The following is a 20777-nucleotide window of genomic DNA, read 5'->3' as shown; positions in this document are numbered from 1 at the left end:
CCGAGTGCCTGCCAGGAAGAGCGGTGAGGTGATGATGCCAGCGTCTCACCCTTGCCCAAGCTCCTCACCCCCACTACAGACCCTCAGTCCCTGCCCCCGGGTGTATCAGCTCCGCAGTGCCCTGGAGGAGCAGGAGCACCACGCTGGGGATGCAGCTGTGGTGGGTCTGTCCTCACCCACGTGGTCCACCCTCACACACACGGCCCGCCTCACCCACACGTGACTGTTCCTCACCCACTCGTGGCCTGTGCTCATCCACATGTGACCCATTGTCACCCAAACGTGGCCCGCCCTTGCCCACTCGTGACTGTCCATCGCCCACACATGGCCTTCCTCACCCACACATGGCCGACCTCACCCACTCGTGGCCCATCCTCACCCACACATGGCCTGTCCGCCCACACGTGGCCGACCTCACCCACTCGTGGCCCATCCTCGCCCACACGTGGCCTGTCCTCGCCCACACGTGGCCCAGCCTCGCCCACTCGTGGCCGACCTCACCCACTCGTGGCCCATCCTCACCCACACATGGCCTGTCCGCCCACACGTGGCCGACCTCACCCACTCGTGGCCCATCCTCACCCACACGTGGCCTGTTCCTCACCCACGTGACCTGTCCTCGCCCACACGTGGCCTGTCCTCGCCCACACGTGGCCCAGCCTCGCCCACTCGTGGCCCATCCTCGCCCACATGTGGCCCAGTCTCACCCACTCGTGGCCCATCCTCACCCACACATGGCCCATCCTCGCCCACACGTGGCCTGTCCTTCACCCACACGTCATCACCCACACATGGCTCACCCTCACCCACACGTGGCCCATCCTCACCCACACATGGCCCGCCCTCGCCCACACGCGGCCGCCCTGGCCCACACGTGGCCCGCCCTCGCCCACACGTGGCCCGTCCTCACCCACACGTGGCCCGTCTCACCCACACGTGGCCCGTCCTTCACCCACACGTGGCCCGTCCTCGCCCACACGTGGCCCGTCCTTCACCCACACGTGGTCCGTCCTCGCCCACACGTGGCCCGTCTCACCCACACGTGGCCCGTCCTCGCCCACACGTGACTGTTCCTCACCCACACGTGGCCTGTGCTCATCCACATGTGACCCATTGTCACCCAAACGTGGCCCGCCCTTGCCCACTCGTGACTGTCCATCGCCCACACGTGGCTTTCCTCACCCACACGTGGCCGACCTCACCCACTCGTGGCCCATCCTTGCCCACACGTGGCCTGTCCTCGCCCACATGTGGCCCAGTCTCACCCACTCGTGGCCCATCCTCACCCACACATGGCCTGTCCGCCCACACGTGGCCGACCTCACCCACTCGTGGCCCATCCTCGCCCACACGTGGCCCGTCCTTCACCCACACGTGGTCCATCCTCGCCCACACGTGGCCCGTCCTTCACCCACACGTGGTCCATCCTTGCCCACACGTGGCCCGTCCTTCACCCACACGTGGTCCATCCTCGCCTACACGTGGCCCGTCCTTCACCCACACGTGGTCCGTCCTCGTCCACTCGTGGCCCTGACGCTGCCCCGTCCTCTGCCGCATCCCTCAACACACAAGTCCATCACGGTCGGGATGACGGGACAAGCTGCCACACTCTCTGGGGGACAGGACTGCTCGAGTCCACAATCTTGTACTGAACCTTCGCTAGTACCTTCAGACAACCTGAATAAAGCATTGACCTTGCCCATCTTACCACCTTACTCTTTTTCTGAAAGTCAAAGCCTTAAAATCTGTTTCAGCTCCTGGGATCAAGGAGGAAGGTGAGGAATGACTCACCTGGTCATCTTACTGTGGGCACATCACCCGCAAGGGCATCACCCACATCCTTCCGCCCCGCGCTTCCCTGCACTTTTGACCTTTTGAGGATGTGTCTGCAAAGGTCATGTTTCATAAGGATTCAAACGTTAAAGGTAATGGTAATATTCACATATGCTAGGCTATGTCTCAGCTCAGTTCAGTTCAGCCGCTCAGTCGTGTCCGACTCTTTGCGACCCCATGAACTGCAGCACACCAGGCTTCCCTGTCCTTCACCATCTCTCGGACCTTACTCAAACTCATGTCCATTGAGTTGATGATGCCATCCAACCATCTCATCCTCTGTCGTCCCCTTCTCCTTCTGCCCTCAATCCTTCCCAGCATCAGGGTCTTTTCCAATGAGTCCGTTCTTCGCATCAGGTGGTCAAAGTATTGGAGCTTCAGCTTCAGCATCAGTCCTTCCAATGAATATTCAGGACTGATTGTATTCAGGTCATGTCTGACTTTTTGCAACCCCATGGACTGCAGCCCACCAGGCTCCTCTGTCCACGGAATTCTCCAGGCAAGAAAACTGGAGTGGGTTGCCATTTCATCCTCCAGGGGATCTTCCTGATCCATGGACAGAACCCATGTCTCCTGCATTGAAGGCGGATTCTTTACCACTGAGCCACCTGGGAAGCCCCAAGGTGATGAGTATGGCTCTTCCAAAAACAAGACAAGGAACAAACGCTCTCCCCACCACCAGCCACAGAAAGGAGGCACCATTTCGGCCATGTCCTGAGGACCACTTTCCTTGCCCGCCCCTGGGGCAGTGCAGGACAGGCTGGGGCCGCGGTGGGTCCTGTATCTACTGCAGGGCCTGCACCCACTCCTCCCTGCAGAAAAGGGCCTGGTGGTGGTAGAATGAGCTCCAGAGAGCATCCCAAATCACAGGGACACACGGCTTGTTTAAAATGCCCATGCGCACTTTATTAATAAAAACTAACAGTGCCAAGTTAAACAAGTCCAACAATTAAAGTCTCTTTATTCCACAAAATATTACAGAAAAGTTTGTGTTCCAATAAAAAGACTATTATTTTAGAACAGGCAGCTAACAGCAACTGTGCAGTTAATGGTTCTTGGTGAATAAATTTTAAAAGAGACTACTGCCTGTCCTGAAATTCTTTTTTCTTTTTATAAAAAAAGAACTATTAAAAATGATTGACAAATTTTGAGTTAAAAAACTGTTAAAACATTCTCTATATTTAATTTCAACTTTATAATAGATTACAGGAAGATGCTTACGAAACAAATACAGCATTTGTTTCAGTACATGTCTTTAAATGATAGACTTATAAGTATGTAAACAACTATATAATAAAAAGTTTCCAAACGCTGCCTGTAAGAAATCAGGCAAATTTTACCATAAGCGATGAACCCTTCCAAGCTTCCGTTTCCGCAGCTGCGCCAGCAGGCGGTAAACTCTGACCAAAGAAAACAAAAACAAAAAGGGACCTTGCGATCCCTTCGCTGCGACACAGAGCAGAACCCAAGTGCACACCCGATGGAGTCACGCAGTCAATATAATTTAAGGGAAACACAGTCATAATAAAACGTGGAGAAGCAGAGCCGGGCGTCTGCGGGCCCACGGCGCCCCCGCCCCCGCCCCCGGCGCTGCGCTGGGCCCGCCGGGCGGCACGGAGGCAGCAAAGCTTCTCCGGCAAACTCGGCGAACTGTGAGGGGGCAAAATGAACTCTGAATTTAGAAAACAGCAAACGAACACACAAAATCCGAAAGAGTAGAGGTCGTGCGTCGGCGTCAAACGCAGGCGGCTCGCCAGGACCCCCGGGAGCACAGCAAGGGGCTGGTCAGAAGCGCCCTGGACCCGGGGTCGGCAATCCCTTCCGAGGAGGACGGCGGGATGGAGGCCCCCCCGGAGCGCTCCCGGCGGCTCAGTCGTCCTCCTCGTTCTCGTTGAAGTCCTCGTCGTCCTCGTCGTCCTCGCCAACGCACGACACCGGCGTCTCCACCCGCGACCCGCTGTACTGCGACCCGCTGGAGCTCGTGGCCAGCGCCCCCTCCGCGCCATTGGCCAGGTCGCTGCAAGGACAGGGGCGTCAGGGGCCACAGCGGGGGCGGACGGCACCCCGAGGGGCCCAGGCTTTCTCAGCGCTAGATGGAAACGGCCTCTCCCAGGCTGAGCTCACCATCGCCCTCGCACAGCGCCACGGCGCGAGCACCCAGCGGGCTCCCGCTTCTCACCGCGTCAGACCCCGAAGCCCAGGCGCACCAACTGAGGCCCCGGGGTCCTCCTCCAAAGCCCCTGCTGGGACCGCCACGGCCCCGGGAAGGACAGAGTGGGCCGTGTGATGCGCGCGTGTGCCTTCACAGTGTGCCCACGGTTCCTAACACTCAACGTGTTTTCCTTTTAAGAGCAAATCACACGCGCGTCTCTTAAAACCTTTTACTGGTATTTACTGGCGCTGCCCAACAAAACCTATGACGCATCGTGCTCTCTGACAAAGTAACCCCGCATCTGGGAAACCCCCATCTAGCGACCACGTCGGAAAGAGTGGAAAACAGAGGCATGAAGCCGCGGCTGCCTGTGGCCAGGAACCACCCGAACGCGCAACCAGAGGGCGGCTCAGGAAACCGGGCCCCGGGGCCAGCTTTTCTTCCAAAATGGTACTGGCTTCCATCTTGTCAAAAACACTGACAAGAGCCCGAAAGTTAAAGAGGAAAGTTTAGAAAACACCCGAACTCCACCTCCCGGAATAACCAGCGTTCAGATGTTAGAGACTGGGCTAGGCACAGTGGCAGATTCAGAACTTAAAACCAAACGAACCTCTGTCAAAGCGCAGCCAGGTGCAGGAGCCCCGCGAGGGGCTGGGCGCTGGGACCCTCATGGGGAGCCCCGCCCCTCCCTCGGGCCACCCTGAGGCTGAGCTGGGGTCACGCGGAGGCCACACGACATGGTGGCCGCGGAGCCTCCGAAGCAGGTGACAGAGGATTTACTAGCCAATCCGGTTTTGTCGGACCTACACGCTGCTGATTTCATGTATATGAGAAATGAGACATTCTTTAATGTTGGTTGATATAAACATGTATGAGGCACAACATGATACTACACAAGACCAGTGTTCTGTCCATGTTCACACTGAAATCACCTTACACTTATCTCTAAAAAGCCAAGAGAAACCCTGAGGCCTGACACGGCTCTGCTCCGTGGGCCTGTGAGGTCACAGGTCAAACACAGTTTGACTGAAATGATAAAAGTGCCTTCAACACGTAGAGAAATACACGCAATAAATGGTAAAACAAGAAAAAGCAAGCATCACTACTGTATGTACATTGTGACTTCACGTGCGTTGAAAATAAATGGGAAAAAAAAATAGATGGAGAGACAGCCTGTCACTCAGGCTGCCAGCCACGCGGTCCATGTGGTTTTGCCGCCACGTCACTGAGTTACTTTAATAAAAAATAAAATCCATGTACTAGCTACTGATCTTTGGGGGAAAAATCTCATCAGGAGAAACAGCTCTGCCCAGAGGACGCGCTTCAGGTGACCCTGGGGCCCTGGGGCGTCTGCTGTGCAGGGAGCCCCCCTCCGAGCAGGACGGAGGCCGCTCACATGAGACCCGGGCCTCCCGGGGAGGGTGGCCACGCGGGTCCCGGGGGCCCAGTTACCTGGCAGACAGCCTCGTGCCGTTAGAGGCCGACACGGACGACGCGACAAAGACACCGCCGAGGGGTCCCTGAGCCATTTCTGGGGAGAGAAAGAGAACGAGGCGGACGTCACGCAGCAGAGGCCACAGGACTCGGACTGAGCCGGGCCCCTCGGCGTTCCCGCGGGAGGGCGGCGATGACGGCACTGCAGGGCCAGGAGGGGAGACGGCCTCCAAGAGAGAGCGGGCCAAGGCGGGACGGCTCCCTCGCCCCTCCTCCCGGCATGACCCTCCGCCCCTGCCCCCAGCCCCTCCTCCTGGGGTGACCCCCTGCCCCTCCTCCTGGCGTGACCCCCCGCCCCTCCTCCTGGGGTGACCCCCCGCCCCTGCCCCCGGCCCCTCCTCCCAGCGTGACCCCCCACCCCTCCTCCCTGGCATGACCCCCCGCCCCTGTCCCCAGCCCCTCCTCCCGGCGTGACCATGTCACCAAGAACAGATGGGCAGCGGGAGTCAGCGGGGCAGCTGCTGGCGTTGGGGGTCGGCGGGCGGGAGCCGCTTCACAGACGTCCTGCAGGGCTCAGGAGCCCACAGGCCAACCCAACACGGGACTCACAGGTGAACCCACACCAGAGGGGCACAGGGAGGCCTTTCCTCTCACCAGAGCTCCCCCCCATGCCTGGCCGGGACCCCCCCCACCGCCTGGCCGGGACCCCTCCCCCACCGCCTGGCCGGGACCCCTAGCTTGGCCAGGACCCCTAGCTTGGCCAGGGGGTGGCAGGACGGATGCCAGGACCCCTGGCTCAGCTGAGGACCCTACAGGCACCCCGCCCCGCACCCCGCGCCCACCCTCAGCGCCCGCCCCCTTGCTTCTGCTCCCCTGGAGGGCGGGCGCCCCCCCAGGCTGCTGACCTGTCACGTAGGGCTCCAGCGCCTTCGGCACTAAACTCCTGGCCACCCTCAGGTCCTCGGGGGAGCAGCTCCCGGACTCCAGCCCGCAGGCCATGCCCATGCGCTTCAGCACCTCGATGTCATCATGGATCTCAAACGTGTTGTCGAAATTGAACAGGTACTCAAACCTGGAGGCGACGGTCGCCGTCAGAAAAGCACCGTCTCCAGGACGGAGCGGGACGCCTGGCTTGGGGCCCCGAGCCCCCAAACCTTCCCCGGCCACACCACCCACTGATCAGAGGCAGCGACGTCCCCGGGACAGGCCCCGGTGCCACTTGCCGTCCTGACAGCAGTCCTCACGGGCCCCACCGCCCTCCTTTCCCAGGGGACACACAGGCAGTGGGAGGGGGAAACCCGCAAGTCACCTCCGCTGGGAGCTGCGCCTGGTGACCCGTCGGACACGCAGCGCGGCGCCCAGCAGGCCCCTCCCCACCCTCGCCGGCCAGAGCCCCTCCCACACGGCCTACTTGTCATTGGAGATGCTGCAGTCGATGACCGTCTTCTTGCTGGTGTTCACAATGATGAAAGGCAGGTGGATGACCGAGTTGGGCGGGGGTGGCCGGCTGGCCTGCTGCTCCGCCTGGCGGTTCCTCTGTACCAGGTTCTTGAAGGCGATTTGCTAAAAAAGATGCACAATTGGCACACGCTCATACCCGCGGCCACTGAACAGCTAGCCTCTCCCTGGGCATACGCAACACCAAGAAGGCTGGGTCCCCCGAGAGGTCAGAGTGGCTGCCCAGGGAGCCGCTGGCCAGAGAAAACACGCCCAAAACCAAATGCCTGGAGGAGAGACTGTGGGCTCGCGGCGTCCACACCACCAAGCGGCCTCCCCGGCAGGAGCCCCTCACCTGCAGGATAAGCTCTTGAAGCTGCGACTGTTTCTGTTTTATTCTTTCCAGTCTTCTCTGTCTCTCCACCTTCAAAGGCCAAACACCAAAACAAACCACCATCACGGCTCGTTTCTGAAACATTTTAAAATCCAAGGCCACACACGGCCACCAAAGACAGGAGCCCTGAGCCTGACAGGGGCCAGGGGCCCAGAACGAGGCAGATGCTGCCAGGCATGTGGGCGGCTCCTCTCTCTCAGGACCATGCCACCTCCGCCCGGCTTCCCCTCCTCTGGGCGTGGATGCAGAGTGTACCTGCACCAGGCCAGCGGCATCCTGCCTGAAGTCATCACCAGGGGCAACACGGCTGTGCCCAGCACCCTCGGGCCCACCCAGCACCCAAGGGCGGTGGCTGGGTACCTCCAGGCTCTGGCACTCCTGGGCGGAGTTGGTGGGCAGGCCGATCCACTTGATCTCCTTTTTCTCCTTGGAGATGATGTTCATAGCCATGAGCACGTTCAGCGCGTCGTACACACGCCTCCGGATGTTCTTCTGGTCGTAGGCCTGGCAGAGACGTGGGGGGTTCCAGACAGCCCAGGACCAGGTGCAGGGCAGCAGGTGAACACTGGACTCTGGACACACCCGAAGCCACACGCTGCCCCCACCCAAGGCGGCCCCCACACAGCCCATGAGAGTGAGCGGATGCCGCAGGGATGCGACAGCTTCCCGGCACCAGCGGGTCAGGAAACGTCCTTCCCAAGGGTTCCGGGGCTTCTCTGCACCCTCGGGAGGTGGACGGGGCAGCCTCTCCAGGGTTCCGGGGCCTGTCTGCGCCCTCGGGAGGTGGCGGGGCGGCCTGCCCAGGGTTCTGGGGCCTCTCTGCGCCCTCGGGAGGCGGCGGGGCGGCCTGCCCAGGGTTCCGGGGCCTGTCTGCGCCCTCGGGAGGTGGCGGGGCGGCCTGCCCAGGGTTCCGGGGCCTCTCTGCGCCCTCGGGAGGCGGCGGGGCGGCCTGCCCAGGGTTCCGGGGCCTCTCTGCGCCCTCGGGAGGCGGCGGGGCGGCCTGCCCAGGGTTCCGGGGCCTCTCTGCGCCCTCGGGAGGCGGCGGGGCGGCCTCTCCAGGGTTCCGGGGCCTCTCTGCGCCCTCGGGAGGCGGCGGGGCGGCCTGCCCAGGGTTCCGGGGCCTCTCTGCGCCCTCGGGAGGCGGCGGGGCGGCCTGCCCAGGGTTCCGGGGCCTCTCTGCGCCCTCGGGAGGCGGCGGGGCGGCCTGCCCGGCAAACTCACCGACTCGCTGGGCAGGATGTGGCTGTCGGCCGCGCTGAACTCGGCCACCAGCTCATCGGCCACCTCGTTGTAGGACGTGGTCCCCTTGCGCTGTACCTTCTCGCACACCTTCATGGAGAAGTGACGCAGCCCCTTCCCGTTCTTCTCTCCTTTCCGGTTGCGCTTCCTGCGGGGACACCACGGAGCGGCCGCGGCCTCAGCTCGCAGCGCAGGCCGGCCACACCCGCGTCTGGGGGCCCGCTTGTGCTGCCAGGGGCCCCCGCAGGCCGTGCCCGACAGAGGAGGAGGGGGAGCCCGGCTCCGCCCCCGTCCGGGGAGCCCCCCTCCTTGAAAGGCCGCAGGACAAACTCCCACGTGGCCGGGCCCCACACGACTCTCCAACTCTAGGGAAGAGCAGAGCAGGACCCGGCACACGTCGGACGGTGTCCAGATGCTAAATGGCGCTTCTTAAAAAAATGTCGTCGGACGTAAGGAGCTATGAGGGCTTTGCTGCGAGTTTCAGAATGTGGGGCAAGCGCAGCCCGGCTGAGACAAGGCCACGTGGCAGCCGGGAGGGAAACCCCGCACCTGACCTTCCAAGTCGGCACATCAGGGGAAGGGCCGCCCAGGTTCCCCACTGAGGGGTTTCGGGGCCTGATGATCTTTGCTTTAGAACCAATGGCTTTCTGTCTTTAAGGAGAGTCGCACAGCTGACCTCTGAGTGAAACTGTCTCACATGACTTTCCTTTGGAGGAAAGGATCAAGGCAAGTGTGACCACGGCACAGGGCTGCCCACCAGCCACGTTTAGCAGCAGGGGGAGAGGCTGGAAGACCTGCCTGTTCCCTGGGGTTCCACAAACGGTACTTTCTAGCACAAACAATGCGCTTAGAAGCCAGAGCCCACCCCCTCAGCAGAGCCACCACCCCCAGAACTGCAGGGCGGCCTGGCCTCTCTAGGCCCACACGGGGCCACTGCCCGCTCCTCTGGCGCACCGGTGCCCACGCGCACGCAAAGGCTGGGTGAGGGGAGTTCTAGGCAAGTGCTCACCCGGCAGACCAAGGTGAGGGGTCTGAAGGCTGGTTCTGGGAGACAAAGTGAGTGTTAGGGGTGTGTGGGCTTCCTACCACGATAGTGTTTGGCGCTGCAGGTCTCTGAGGCGTACCAATTACCTACAGTCAAAAAAGACAATTCAGAACAGTCAGAATCTCCCAAGCACGATGCTGCCGCCTCGTCACTTCCTGCTACCTATGGCCGCCACTGAGCGTCGTTGACCAGAGGCTGGAGGACGGTCCCGAGAGCCGCCGGAGCCCCTCGGGCCCCGGCTGGCGTCACGCACCTGCTGCACACGGGCGCTGGCGGCTGGAGGCGACCCCCCGGGGGGCCCACAGGCTCCACTTTCATTTCCCTCCCCCGCAACCCGGACAGAGATGCGACCCCGCTTCACTGGGGCAGCAGTGAGCCCCGAGGATGAAGAGGAAAGGAACCCAGGGCCAGCGGGGCGCGCTGCGGTGACCCCAGCGCCCGCCCACCCACGCAGGGAGCCCTGGGCACCCCGGCCAGGGCAGGGCAGGGGCAGCGGCAGTGCCACCGGGGCGGAGGCGGGCGCTCACTGCCCGGGCACAGACACCCTGCCCAGAAGCCCTGACCCGGGGCCCCATGCGCTTGGGACTCCAGTCCCAGCAATTAACAGATAGTCCCACATTCACGGGGATGTGCACACACTGCGTCCAGCCAAGCAGGAGCTCAGCTTCCCAGAGACTCGTGCCTGAGCCCGGAAACCACTCAGGAAGCTTCCCGGTGACGGGGTGTGAGCCCCAGCCCCCAGCGCCCGGGTGGAGCGCAGGCCATGTCAGTGCTATTTTAAGCTGGATGCTCCCACTGGTCTGCGCTTAGCAGGATAAGGGCTCCCTGCCCCGGCCCTGACACAGCTGAGCTGGCACTTTGCAAATTACCCCTAAGCCCAGGTCACCTATCAACATGAACGATCTACAAACCACGGAATGGAAAACAGCTCAGCCAAACTCCATTCTCTTAAGTCACGTTCCCAGTGATCAGAGCATCATCAGTGTTTCCCTCTCACTCAAGGGATATGAAGTCAAACAGCGCATGTTCTAGAAAGTGACCAAACGGCACACGTCCCAGAAAGTGAGCCAGGGTGGAAGGTGCGAATCCCCAGAGCCCAGGCCCCGCGAGTGAACGCTGAGGGGGCCCAGGTCACGGCTCGTCCCAAGAGCCGTCCCTCCAGCGCTCAGGACAGGCTCAGGGCGCGGCCCCACCCACGGCCAGGCTGCTGCTGACCCCCCGTCTCGGTCCCCGGCCCCCGACAGCGCCTGCTCCCTGCCCGCCCGGAGGACGCCCCCCTCAGCCACAGCTGCTCTGGGGGGAGAGCAGGCACCCACCAGCTGCCCGCTCCCAAGGTGGCCGTCCTGGATGACGCGGGACACGGGAGTGGGGAGGGCACCCCGTGCCCACACCTCAGCCTCACAGAGGACCCTGCAGGGGCTCGTGCCGTCCTCACGCCCCGACTTCCGCTGCTCTCCACCGGCCTCCCTCCTGTGAGAACCCCCAGCTCTCTGCGCTCAGCCTCCGTCTGTGCAGCTGCAGAGGCACCGGAACTCGGAACTCGGGGAAGAGCTCGGCCCGGAGCCGGCTCTGGAAAGCCGTGGGGGAGCGCCCGCCGAGGAGCTGAAGGTCGGGAGGGCACCGACAGAAATCTCTGTGTCACTCTTGCTCTCCGCTATTTAAACTGGGAACGACAGAACCATTCCTACACTCACCGAGCTCCTCTCAGCTGTGACTCTGCTACAACACAACACACAGTGCCTACAGAGTAAAGTAATGTGAATTATAACTTCCATCAGAAAGACCTTTATTGAGTATCTGTGATGTTCCAGGAAGGCCCAGGCCGCCACATACTATAGACTTGGAGCGTTGCAGCAAAGCTGCTGAGCCAACGTGGTCACTGGTCACGGTGGGGCTGAGCGCCGGGCCGCAGGCACTGGTGGGCAGCGAATGCCCTGCCCCTCACGGCCACAGGTCACGTCAGGGAGAGGCCGCCGAGCCCGCGGGCAGAAGCTGGTGGGAGCTCCTTGGGGGGGCGCCACGCAAGGCCCCGGGAGTCTGACCCCTCCCGTCAGCGGGAAGGCTGGAGAAGCCGCGGCCTGCATCCGCAGAGCCCCAACCCCACGAGAGGTTGGCGTGGACACCAGCGTTGAGTCCTGGGCAGGCAGCAAGCCCCGGCCAAGGAGGCTTCTGGCCCAGGAGCGGCTGGCCCACCCGAGTGCACACACCGCCCCAGCAAACCCCGTGAGGGCAGAGGCAGGACCGGCCAGGAAGCCGCGGACAGGCAGGCCCAAGCCGGGGGGGCACCCAGCACTGGCCCTGCGCCCCTGAGACCACGGGCCTTGGATGGCGAGTCTCCCAGCCTTACCACTTGCTGAGCGATGTTGACGTTGGACTGTCCAAATGTCTTTGGCAGGAGCTGCTTCCCGAGAGAGTTCACCGTGGAGGGGTGGACGGCAACCAAGGACACCACGCCTACAATGCAAGAGGTGCCGTCGCACCTGCCCTGTGTCAAGGCTCAAGGCACCAGGCTCACAGCCGCTCGGGTGGCCCTCCTACCTCGGACCACGTCAGACCCACGGGCGGCTGCAGGCACCTCGGCTGAGCCTGACTCCCAAACCTGGGGGCTGTGCCCACACCGCCCCCCCTACTATAGGCCCCAGCCCACACCAAGCCCTTGCATCCGCTACACCCAGGGTGCCCCCAAACTGCCCGCTACACCCAGGGTGCCCCCAAACTGCCCAAACTCTGTGGGCTGCCTACCCCCCAAAAGAATGTTCTGGTGGGATCACAGGACCCGGCGCTCACAGCTCTGATTCTCAGAAAACTTCAGTTAGAACTGAGCGCACCCGGACACCTCCCTGTGCGTCTGCAGATGGGCGCAGACTCACCCGCTGCTCCTCCTGCAGCAGCAGCACGTTCCTGCCCAGGAGGAGCGACCGCGAGGAAACTGCCCCCCCACACTCGGACATCCGGACACAGAGCCGAGGGGACGCAGTGGTGGGCACACGTCCACCACTCACTGCGGACACAACCGTGCACGCAGAGCTGCCGCCGCTCTCACATGCTGGAGGCCTTGGCGCCTGCGTTCAAGGGGGTCCTGGCAGGGTGCACGGAGCTGCCCTGGGGCAGGAGGAAAGCACGTGCCGGTGCTGCACTCACGTCCTCACCCGCTTCCATTTCCCCTGACTCTCTACAAACAGCACGCGACTTACAAGCCAGGTAAACGCGGCCGCTGAGCCCGGGCCCCCGGGGCCAAGGGCAGCTCCACGCAGGCTGCAGCGGTGGGGACACCGAGACACGCGGCAGGGGGACAGGTCAAGCCGGGCGCCCTTACCTTTCCCAGGACTGAGGTTCTGGTCTATGAAGACCTTGAGTTCCCCGTTGGCTTCAATTAGACCGGCCTGCGGGGACAACACCACAGTGAGACGGCGTCGGGGCTGAGCTGCCAGCCGCGGGGCACGTGGGGCTACCCACCGTGGTTAGCTGGGCTGAGCTGCCAGCCGCGGGGCGCGCGGGGCCACCCATCGTGATCAGCTGCGTCACCCGCGTGAAAAGGACTGTTTCCGCCTTTAAGCTCAGCCCTTGGGACAATGCAGTGCTACTCTTATCATTGAACTGCACGTCCTTTCATCAACCACGTCTGAGGTCGGTGAGGGTGACCGCGGGGGGACCACTGGCAGAGCAGACGGGCGCTGCGGCCTGAGCACAGGGCTCCAGCTCAATCAGAGCGCCGGACACGTGGGCGGTCCTGATGCCGGGACGGACCATGTCCCCCAGCTATGCGCGGCCACAGCCCCTCGGGGAGCACCGGCCACCGCACCCAGCACAGCAGGCCTCCTGCCCTCGAGCCCCGCCACCACCTCCCACGGGTGCGCTGACACTGCAGCCAGGGCCGGAGGGCAGGGGGCACAGAGGGAGATGGGGCGGGCTCCCTGCTGCACCCCGACCTTGCCGCCTGGGCCCCCAGCTGCATGAGCGGGGCTTCACCCCCGGAGCTCTGGCCCAATTGAGACGCCGTCCGTTTAGCACAAGACATTTCCACTCAAACCCTGATCTTTCTGAAAAACAAATGAGACAACAGCAAGAGAAGACCCCTGCCAGGTCCTCAAGTCTAACCCCAGGAAGCACAGGGCGGGGTGTCGTGGGGCAGCCTCGGCCGAGCCCTGGCCCCAAGGGCAGCGCGGACCCAGACGGGCCTCGGCCTTGCTGCTCCAGGACGGAGGGGCACGGGGGGCGCAGACACCTGGAGGCCGCCTGCTCTCCACGCTGCTGTGAGTGCGGGCGTGCTCTCCAGGGCGCAGCCCGAAATGATGGTGCACTCGCCCCTCATGCTGCAGGATGACAAAGGTCACGTGAACGTCCTTAATTCCTGGGGTGCAAATCAAGAGGAAACCACTGCCTGACGGAGGACACAGCTGGGGCGGGGGGACGTTCAATTCACAGAGACACGTCCAGCCTCCAAACCAAAGATGCAAACTAAAACTGAAACCAACTTAAAACTTCATCCGTCAAGCGGTGTGAGTTTGTGGGTTTTTAAGTTATCATCAAACTTGGTGCTGAAAACAGGGCGTTAAAATGGCTGGAAGCAGGTGTGACCGGCACGCCCGTCTGGGGAAGTCATCTGAGCGGGTGTTCACACGTGTCCATGTGCAGTTACTCTACTGAGGACCCAGAGTGGGTCACCGTCGTGGATTTGTGCCAACGTGAGATTTAACTGGAAACCACCAGATCCTTCGGCTGTGGCCTGGCCGTGGGGGCCGCAGCGGAGGGGACGTGGCGAGTGAACCCACCCTTTCGGGCCTCTCACAAGACTGGCGCCTCAGGCCACCACTCAACGGTTTCACTTCTAAACACCCACTCGTGCCGCTTATATCAGTTATTGAAAGCCTGGGGAAAACTGCAAATAATCTAGAAGGTGGCATTCAGGGTCTTTAAATGTCCTCCAGCCTATAGACATCAAAGCTGGCATCGTACGTCACAGTTTCTGCGATAAATGCACACGGGCAGCCCCGCTCACCAGGAAAGGGCTTGCGCTCCACGCCAGGGGGCCGGGGCGCACACATGTGTCAGTTTTATGGGATGAACTTAGGGAGAAGGTCTGATTTTTCCTCCCAGTCTTAGCTCACTTTCCATAACTGACCACGTACCACCCCCAGCAGAGCAAACACACACGCGCTGCTAGAAATGGGGCGGCGGAAGAGCACGAGCGGCTCTGGAGCAGTGGCAGCTCCGGGCGCCCACGCGGGGAGACACGCCCTCACCACGCGTGACCGCGTCCACCCCAAGAGGGACGACACAAGCTCCCGGCAACTCCTCTCAGACATGGGCCGAGAGACGACTGATTTCTCCCACTTTCTTGGGTTTTCCAATTCAGGTACAACTCACGTCACGTTTACACCACAAGAAACGCTCCTTGAACTGCTTAAGTAGCTCACATTTGCTCCTCGTGGAAGTTTTGCTAAATGGAAAACCTGAGGTCTAAGACAGAAAAGCCTCCTGGTGCGACTCCATCAACCAGCAAAGGAAGCTCCCCACTGAGGAGCGGCTGCATCACCAGGCCCCCGGTGACGAGTCCGCGGTAGGACACTCCGTGAGGGGCCAGCACGCCCTCGCCTGTCTCCAGGGCAGGAAGGCCCAGGCGGTCGGCCTGAGGGGCTGGCACTCCTGTCTCCAGGGCAGGGAGGGCCCAGGCGGTCGGCCTGCATCCCTGGTCTGCAGGCCGAGGCCCACCCAAGGTATGTTCAGCGCTGCACCCCGGCCCCAGCCCAGGCCCTTGGCAGCACGAGCCTGGCGGACAGGACCCTGGGAAGCAGGTGTCGGAGGTGCTGTGTTTCCGAGCCCAGCGGATGGACGGGGTTTGCTGCATCAAACCAGAATCCCCTTTAAAACTGGACCCTGAGAAAACAGGACTCCGAGGGACCAAGTCCTGAGCGTGGACAACAGAAGCTGAGAAAAAGAAGACCAGCTTCAAACTGGACCCTCAGAACCACACGCAGCGCGTCAGCTCAGAGCCTGGACAGGCCATGGCCCAGACGCCCCGGCGGCCCGCTCCTGCCAGGCCCTCGGTGCAGGGAGATGCTGGGCGGTGGGCGGCCGGCTGACGGAGGGGCCACGGGGAGTCCCCCCTCCGCCTGGGCCGAGGCAGCACCACGGCCCAGAGGTCTGGCCCTCACGCCGGGAGTGACCCCAGGGCTGTGCCCCCAGCCCAGCCCCTCCTAACAAACAGCACGGAACTGCAGAGAGAGGAGCCAGGCCTGGCATCTGAGCAAGAGCCGGCCACTCGTTCTACGCTGAAGAAAAGCGAGACTCATTTAACAGCAGAGAGAACAGCTTTAACAGCCCCTGGGGTCACACTGTGCGCCAGTCTGGGTCCCCGCACGCCCTGGGGACGCTCTCAGCCCAGGGATGGGGCCGGGTGGTGCCCAACCGTGAAGACGCAGGCAGCAGCAGGTGCGACATGCCGGACACTCCAGGGCCGCACTCATAACTAAGCCATGACTTTCTGCTGTTTACACCGTCTCAGAGTTTTTCCAATGTTATTTCGTGTGGAAACGTTAACTCTGAAACACGAAAACCCCTCATAAGAACGAGCGCAGCAGTGCTGCCTCAGCGCTCAGCAGAGCGGGCTGGACGCTCTTGCTCAGGCGGGAAGAAAAGGGCCGCTCACCACCCAACCGGCTCAGCCCGGCAAAACCTCAGGGCCAGCAGGTGCCCGCTGCCCCGGCCACTGGAAAGCGACACTTAGGACGTGTGTTTTTAGACAAGCTCGCTGAGCCAGACCTCGGGGGCTCAGGCTCGACACAGCTTCTTTGGGTTTCCTGCCCTCGACAGCACGATCCAGGGACACTGCCATGAGCTCAGAACACCACGTGCAACCACAGAGCAGCTACGACCACGACTCACAGGCCAGCTTGGGGCCGAGCCAGGCTCTCCCGCCAGCACAAGGCCACCCCGGCTCCCACAGCCAAGGGAGACGGAGGTACACGAGGGTCCTGGAGCATCAGCACAAAAGCAGGCCTGGCCTCCACACAGTGACTGCCCCTGCTCACTGCAGAGCTGCGTGACACGAGGCGAGGACACGGACGGGTCCCCCCAGCGGGGACGGCGGCCCTGCACCCTCCTCCCCTGAGAGTCGGGGGCTGTCCTGGGCTCCCCGATGCCCTCCGCCCAGTTCCAGAACAACCAGAGCCACGAAGCAGGCCCTTTATAACCAGTCTTCCAAAGGCCAAGGGCTCCCAGTCGCTCGTGGGGCCACAGACTGGAAGGGGGGACAGCCCAGGCAGGGGCATGTGGGCACCACACACTCAGCACACACACACACATGCTCGGCACACGTATATACACACTCACGTGTGTATGCAGTAATCACATGCACACACACCCAGCACACATGTACACACGCTCAGCACACATACGCACACATACCCAACACGTTTGGGTATACACACGCTTGGTGCACACACGTGTGTGCGCGCGCGCACACCCAGCATGCACACACGTGTACACTCAGCACACAAGCGCACACACCCAACACACATGTGTGTACACAGCACACACACCCAGCATACATGTACACATATTGTACACACTCCGTACACACATGCACACACATCACACATGTGCACACTCATCACTGACGGGCACGTACACACATGCTCACATACGTGTACACACTCAGCACATACCTGCACACTCACACACGTACACACACACACACGCTCAGTACAGGTCAGATGCCATCCCCCCGTAAGTCACACGACTGCAGCCTTCAGCACAAGATGTAACTGATAGTGACAGTTTCCACTGTCAGATGGAAATCTGTGCCTGCATTTCCACCCCAGGAGCGTCTTGCACACTGAAAACCCCCCATCAGGATCTTGTCACAAGACCCGAGGCACAAAATAAAACCCACAGACACCCAGTTCCGTAAATCAAAAACCAATGAACCACATGCTCACTCGCCAGGGCGACAGGTTCCCATGGGGGAGGGAATAGGCACCCCTGGACAGCGCCCTTGATGCCACAGTCTCCTACCCGCAGGCCTCGCTGACCTGGGGGTCTCACTGCAAGGTTCCTGGAAATACCGCACGTGCACATGAACGACAGCCCCCGAGCTCCACGATGAGCCCCACAGACCAGGGCCGAGGGCAGCATTGAGGCCTGGTGGCAAGGACAGCGCCGAGATCCACTTTTCAAAGAGAACATGGCAGTGAACCTCGAGGCACTGGGCTTTCCATATCACAGGAGATGGCTAAACACAGGAATGACAGTGTCTTGTCTGCATGTCTCTTTAAACAACCGAGGCTTACACCTCTCTGTGCGCTAGAAACAGAAGCCCCAGGACAGGCGGCGGCTCAGAGCTCCAGCACGGCTCCCACCCCACCCTCTAGTTTCAGGGGAAGAGCACGTTTCTTCCTCGACTGGGGCCCACCCTGCTCGCCACCACTCCTGCAGACCCCACACCCTGAGTGAGGCAGACGGAGCTCAGAGCCCACGGTTTAGAGGTGCAGGGTTCTGAGCCCAATGCCTGGAACAGGGCGGGGAGCATCTCCAGCTCACCGGGGAGACCCACCCGCACCGCGGGGATGCCCAACGCCGCCCCTCCCCAACCCCTCAACCTCCTCCGCTGGGACCCCCACCATCAACTCCAGCCCCCCAGGCCCCAACAGCCGCCACTGAGCCCCCCGAGCTCTGCCCCCGTGCCCTGGCATCCCAGCCCACCCACTTCACCTTGAGGGGCTTTGACTTACATCCGAGACCACAGTGAAGCCCCGTGACCTAAGCAGAGTCATCTTCCCAGACTCAAACGTCACACGCGCCTCAGACACAGACGGCAGGAGAGGGGCCAAGCCTCCATCCGCCGACCACCAGCCCAGGCGAGAACTGGCTCCAGCACACCGGAAGGCTCAGCTCCGCACAGGCGAGGCCACCTCACCTGCGCCCCGCTCTCAGGCCGGTATCACCTACTCCACAGAGGCACCTCCTTACCCCATGGCGGGTGGTCTGTGTCACCCCACCCACCACCGGGCCACCTGCGCTCCGTGCGTGGGGCTGCGTCTCCACGAGGGACCGAGGACAAGGCCGCTGGGCAGCACTTCTCCTGCAGCCAGGCGGGGCGACAACCATCTGCCCTGACGTCCCCCAGGCGCCTCGGAGGAGTCAGAACCCTTGGGAGTTCACACAGGAAGGCAGGCAAACCCGGCCCCAGCCTGGCCTACGTCCTGGGGCAAACAGAGCAGAGGACGACGTGGGACTGTGGACTCTCAGAGACGGTAAGTCACCCCCGTGGCACATGCAGGTCATGACATTCACCCCAGACACGCCATCCAGGGCGCCGAGCTCACCCCCATGAAAAGGCTCCCCGTGCACTACTCTGGCCCCACAGACGCGGACACGCTGTGCCTCGGGCTGTGCCTGGGGCTGTATTTCCAACTCCATGCAACTGATGAGTAAATAAGTAAACAGCCTCTCTTTCCTGACATTCACAGAATAGCACGTTCCGAGAAACAGCGACGGACAGAGCTGGGGTTTCAGGGGATTTAATTGATGCTACAAGGGTAGGACGGAGCTCCACAGCCCATGAGATCAGCTCTGAGTGGAGGCCTAAAAGCCTATTTCTTGCAAAAAGCGAAAAAGTTTACTATGTTCTATGGCTTCATGACAAATGCAAACAAAGCAGAATTGTTCACATTTTATCACCAAATTTCATTTTTTCTGAGAAAAACAGTTGCCAAGTCCAGTGCTGAGGGCTTTCATGGCTGGAAGCTGAACTAACTTCCCAGGAGGCACACAAGGCAGGTGCTCAGGGAGGCTCCGCCAGCCCAGCGCCTCCGCAGGCAGGGTGTCCTCCCACAAAGCGCCGACTGATCTACAAGTCAACCAGCCTCCAAAAGACCAAGGAAAGTGGCGGTGACCAGCCTCGAGACGCAGCTTGCCGCAGCTCAGGCCTGCGCGGTCCAGGCGGAGGCCAGCACCGCTCAGGCCGAGCACAGCTCCACCGGCTGTCCCCGGCCCTCACCTTTACTTTGTTTCTTTGCTTGAAAGGTCTGAACACCAACACACCCGCAGTTTATGTGTGGTCATTGTGAAACAAGGTGGGGAGTGACCCTGAACGCAGTGCTGGTCAGACAACGGTCCAGCACAAAGCAGACATACATACTCACATCTTTTGCCATGTTACCAGATCCGTGAAATCGATGCTAGTAATGGTCACCCTCCAGAAAAGAAAAATGGTTTTTCCTGGTAAGAAAAAGGAGAGAGGAGGAATGAGCCAGGCTGAAATGAGAAGTTGTCAACACCACCGTCCCCTCAGCATCACCACCCATCTAAGGGGCAGTCCTCTCCAAGCCCACACTCTGTCCCGGGGGGCGCGGTCCAGAAACGCCCCCCACTCGGGGACTTTAAAGTCATCTCAGGCAAGGAAGAGTCCACAACCCGGCGGCCCGCCGGCCTCCCCGAGGCGCACAAAGACCCGGCGTGGACCAGCCTGGCACCGCGGCCCGAGCCCCTACCCGGAGCGGCCTCGCGCGCACGCGCTACCCGTGGACGCCCCCGGCCCACCCGCGACCACCGGCCGACCGGTAACTCTGACAGGTGGGCTTCCGGGGCCCCGGCCTCCGGCCTGTCACTAGGCCGCGGCCGCCTCCCGCGAGCGCCTCCCGCTCGCCGGAACGGCAGTCGGCGGGCAGGTGGGGCCCGCGCCCCGGACCTCGGACCCCGGCCCCGCGCGCCCGGGCCCGCCCCGCCCCGACCCCCGCCGGGCGCGGACGCGCGCGCCTCTCCGCCCGGAGGCCGCCCGCAGGCCCCGCCCGGGCCCCCGGCCCGCGCCCCCTCCGGGGGTCACCTGGGCGCCCAGGCGGCGGCCCCGGCGCGCGGGGACCGGGGCGGCGCACGCGGCACGGGGCGGGGGCGGCGGGTCCGAGCGCCCGGCGCGCGCCCCTGGGGACCCCGGCCCGCCGCACCTGGCGGGCGGGCGGCGCGGGCGGCGGGCGCGCACCCGCGGGCGGCGGGCGGGGGGCGGCGGTCCCGGCGGCGCTCGGCCGGGGTCCCTGCCCTGCCGAGGCGCCGGGCGCGGGGCTCACCCTGCGAGCGTCGGGCGGCGTGACGTGCGCGGCGCGGTGACGTGGGCGGCGGCCCGGCTCCCGCAGCGCGCCTGCGCGCCTTTTCGCGCCTTCGGCTCCCTCCTCCTCCTCCTCTTCCTCCCCTCTCCCCCCTCCCCCTCCTTCCCACCCTCCTCCCGCCCTGCGGCCCGCGCTCCGAGG

General features: G+C 62.5%; 1 protein-coding gene across 7 annotated transcripts; it reads right to left on the bottom strand.

Moving 5' to 3' along the window:
• Nucleotides 1–2714: 2714 nt before the first annotated feature.
• TFDP1 (transcription factor Dp-1) lies at nucleotides 2715–20627 on the bottom strand. 7 transcript variants are annotated; one of them, XM_081551579.1, is made up of 12 exons: nucleotides 20598–20627; nucleotides 19680–19755; nucleotides 12851–12917; nucleotides 11882–11988; nucleotides 9499–9620; nucleotides 8472–8637; nucleotides 7611–7754; nucleotides 7212–7280; nucleotides 6831–6982; nucleotides 6325–6491; nucleotides 5438–5516; nucleotides 2715–3850 (listed from the first exon to the last, which is right to left on the bottom strand). In XM_081551579.1, the coding sequence occupies exons 2-12, from the start codon at nucleotides 19689–19691 to the stop codon at nucleotides 3703–3705; spliced, it is 1233 nt and encodes a 410-aa protein (XP_081407705.1). In that variant the 5' UTR covers nucleotides 19692–19755; nucleotides 20598–20627; the 3' UTR covers nucleotides 2715–3702. The 7 variants fall into 7 exon arrangements, with proteins under 7 accessions (XP_081407705.1, XP_081407706.1, XP_081407703.1 ...); XM_081551580.1 differs by having other exon boundaries at nucleotides 20360–20609; XM_081551577.1 differs by having other exon boundaries at nucleotides 20478–20609.
• Between the last annotated feature and the right edge of the window lie 150 nt (nucleotides 20628–20777).

The sequence above is a fragment of the Giraffa tippelskirchi genome, chromosome 12 (assembly GCF_054371585.1).
Source record: "Giraffa tippelskirchi isolate mGirTip1 chromosome 12, T2T-mGirTip1v1.2.pri, whole genome shotgun sequence".
Lineage (NCBI taxonomy): Eukaryota > Metazoa > Chordata > Mammalia > Artiodactyla > Giraffidae > Giraffa > Giraffa tippelskirchi.
The sequence above is the reverse complement of the archived record's forward strand: the minus strand, read 5'-3'. Positions and strand labels throughout refer to the sequence as shown.

Excerpts from the sequence above, each read along its gene's own strand:
- TFDP1 (XM_081551579.1), bottom strand. Across the intron at positions 8,638-9,498 it reads CCCTCACCTTGGTCTGCCGG|GAAGCGCAACCGGAAAGGAG; the intron begins GTGAGCACTTGC and ends GTGTCCCCGCAG. Across the intron at positions 3,851-5,437 it reads GGCACGAGGCTGTCTGCCAG|CGACCTGGCCAATGGCGCGG; the intron begins GTAACTGGGCCC and ends CTGTCCTTGCAG.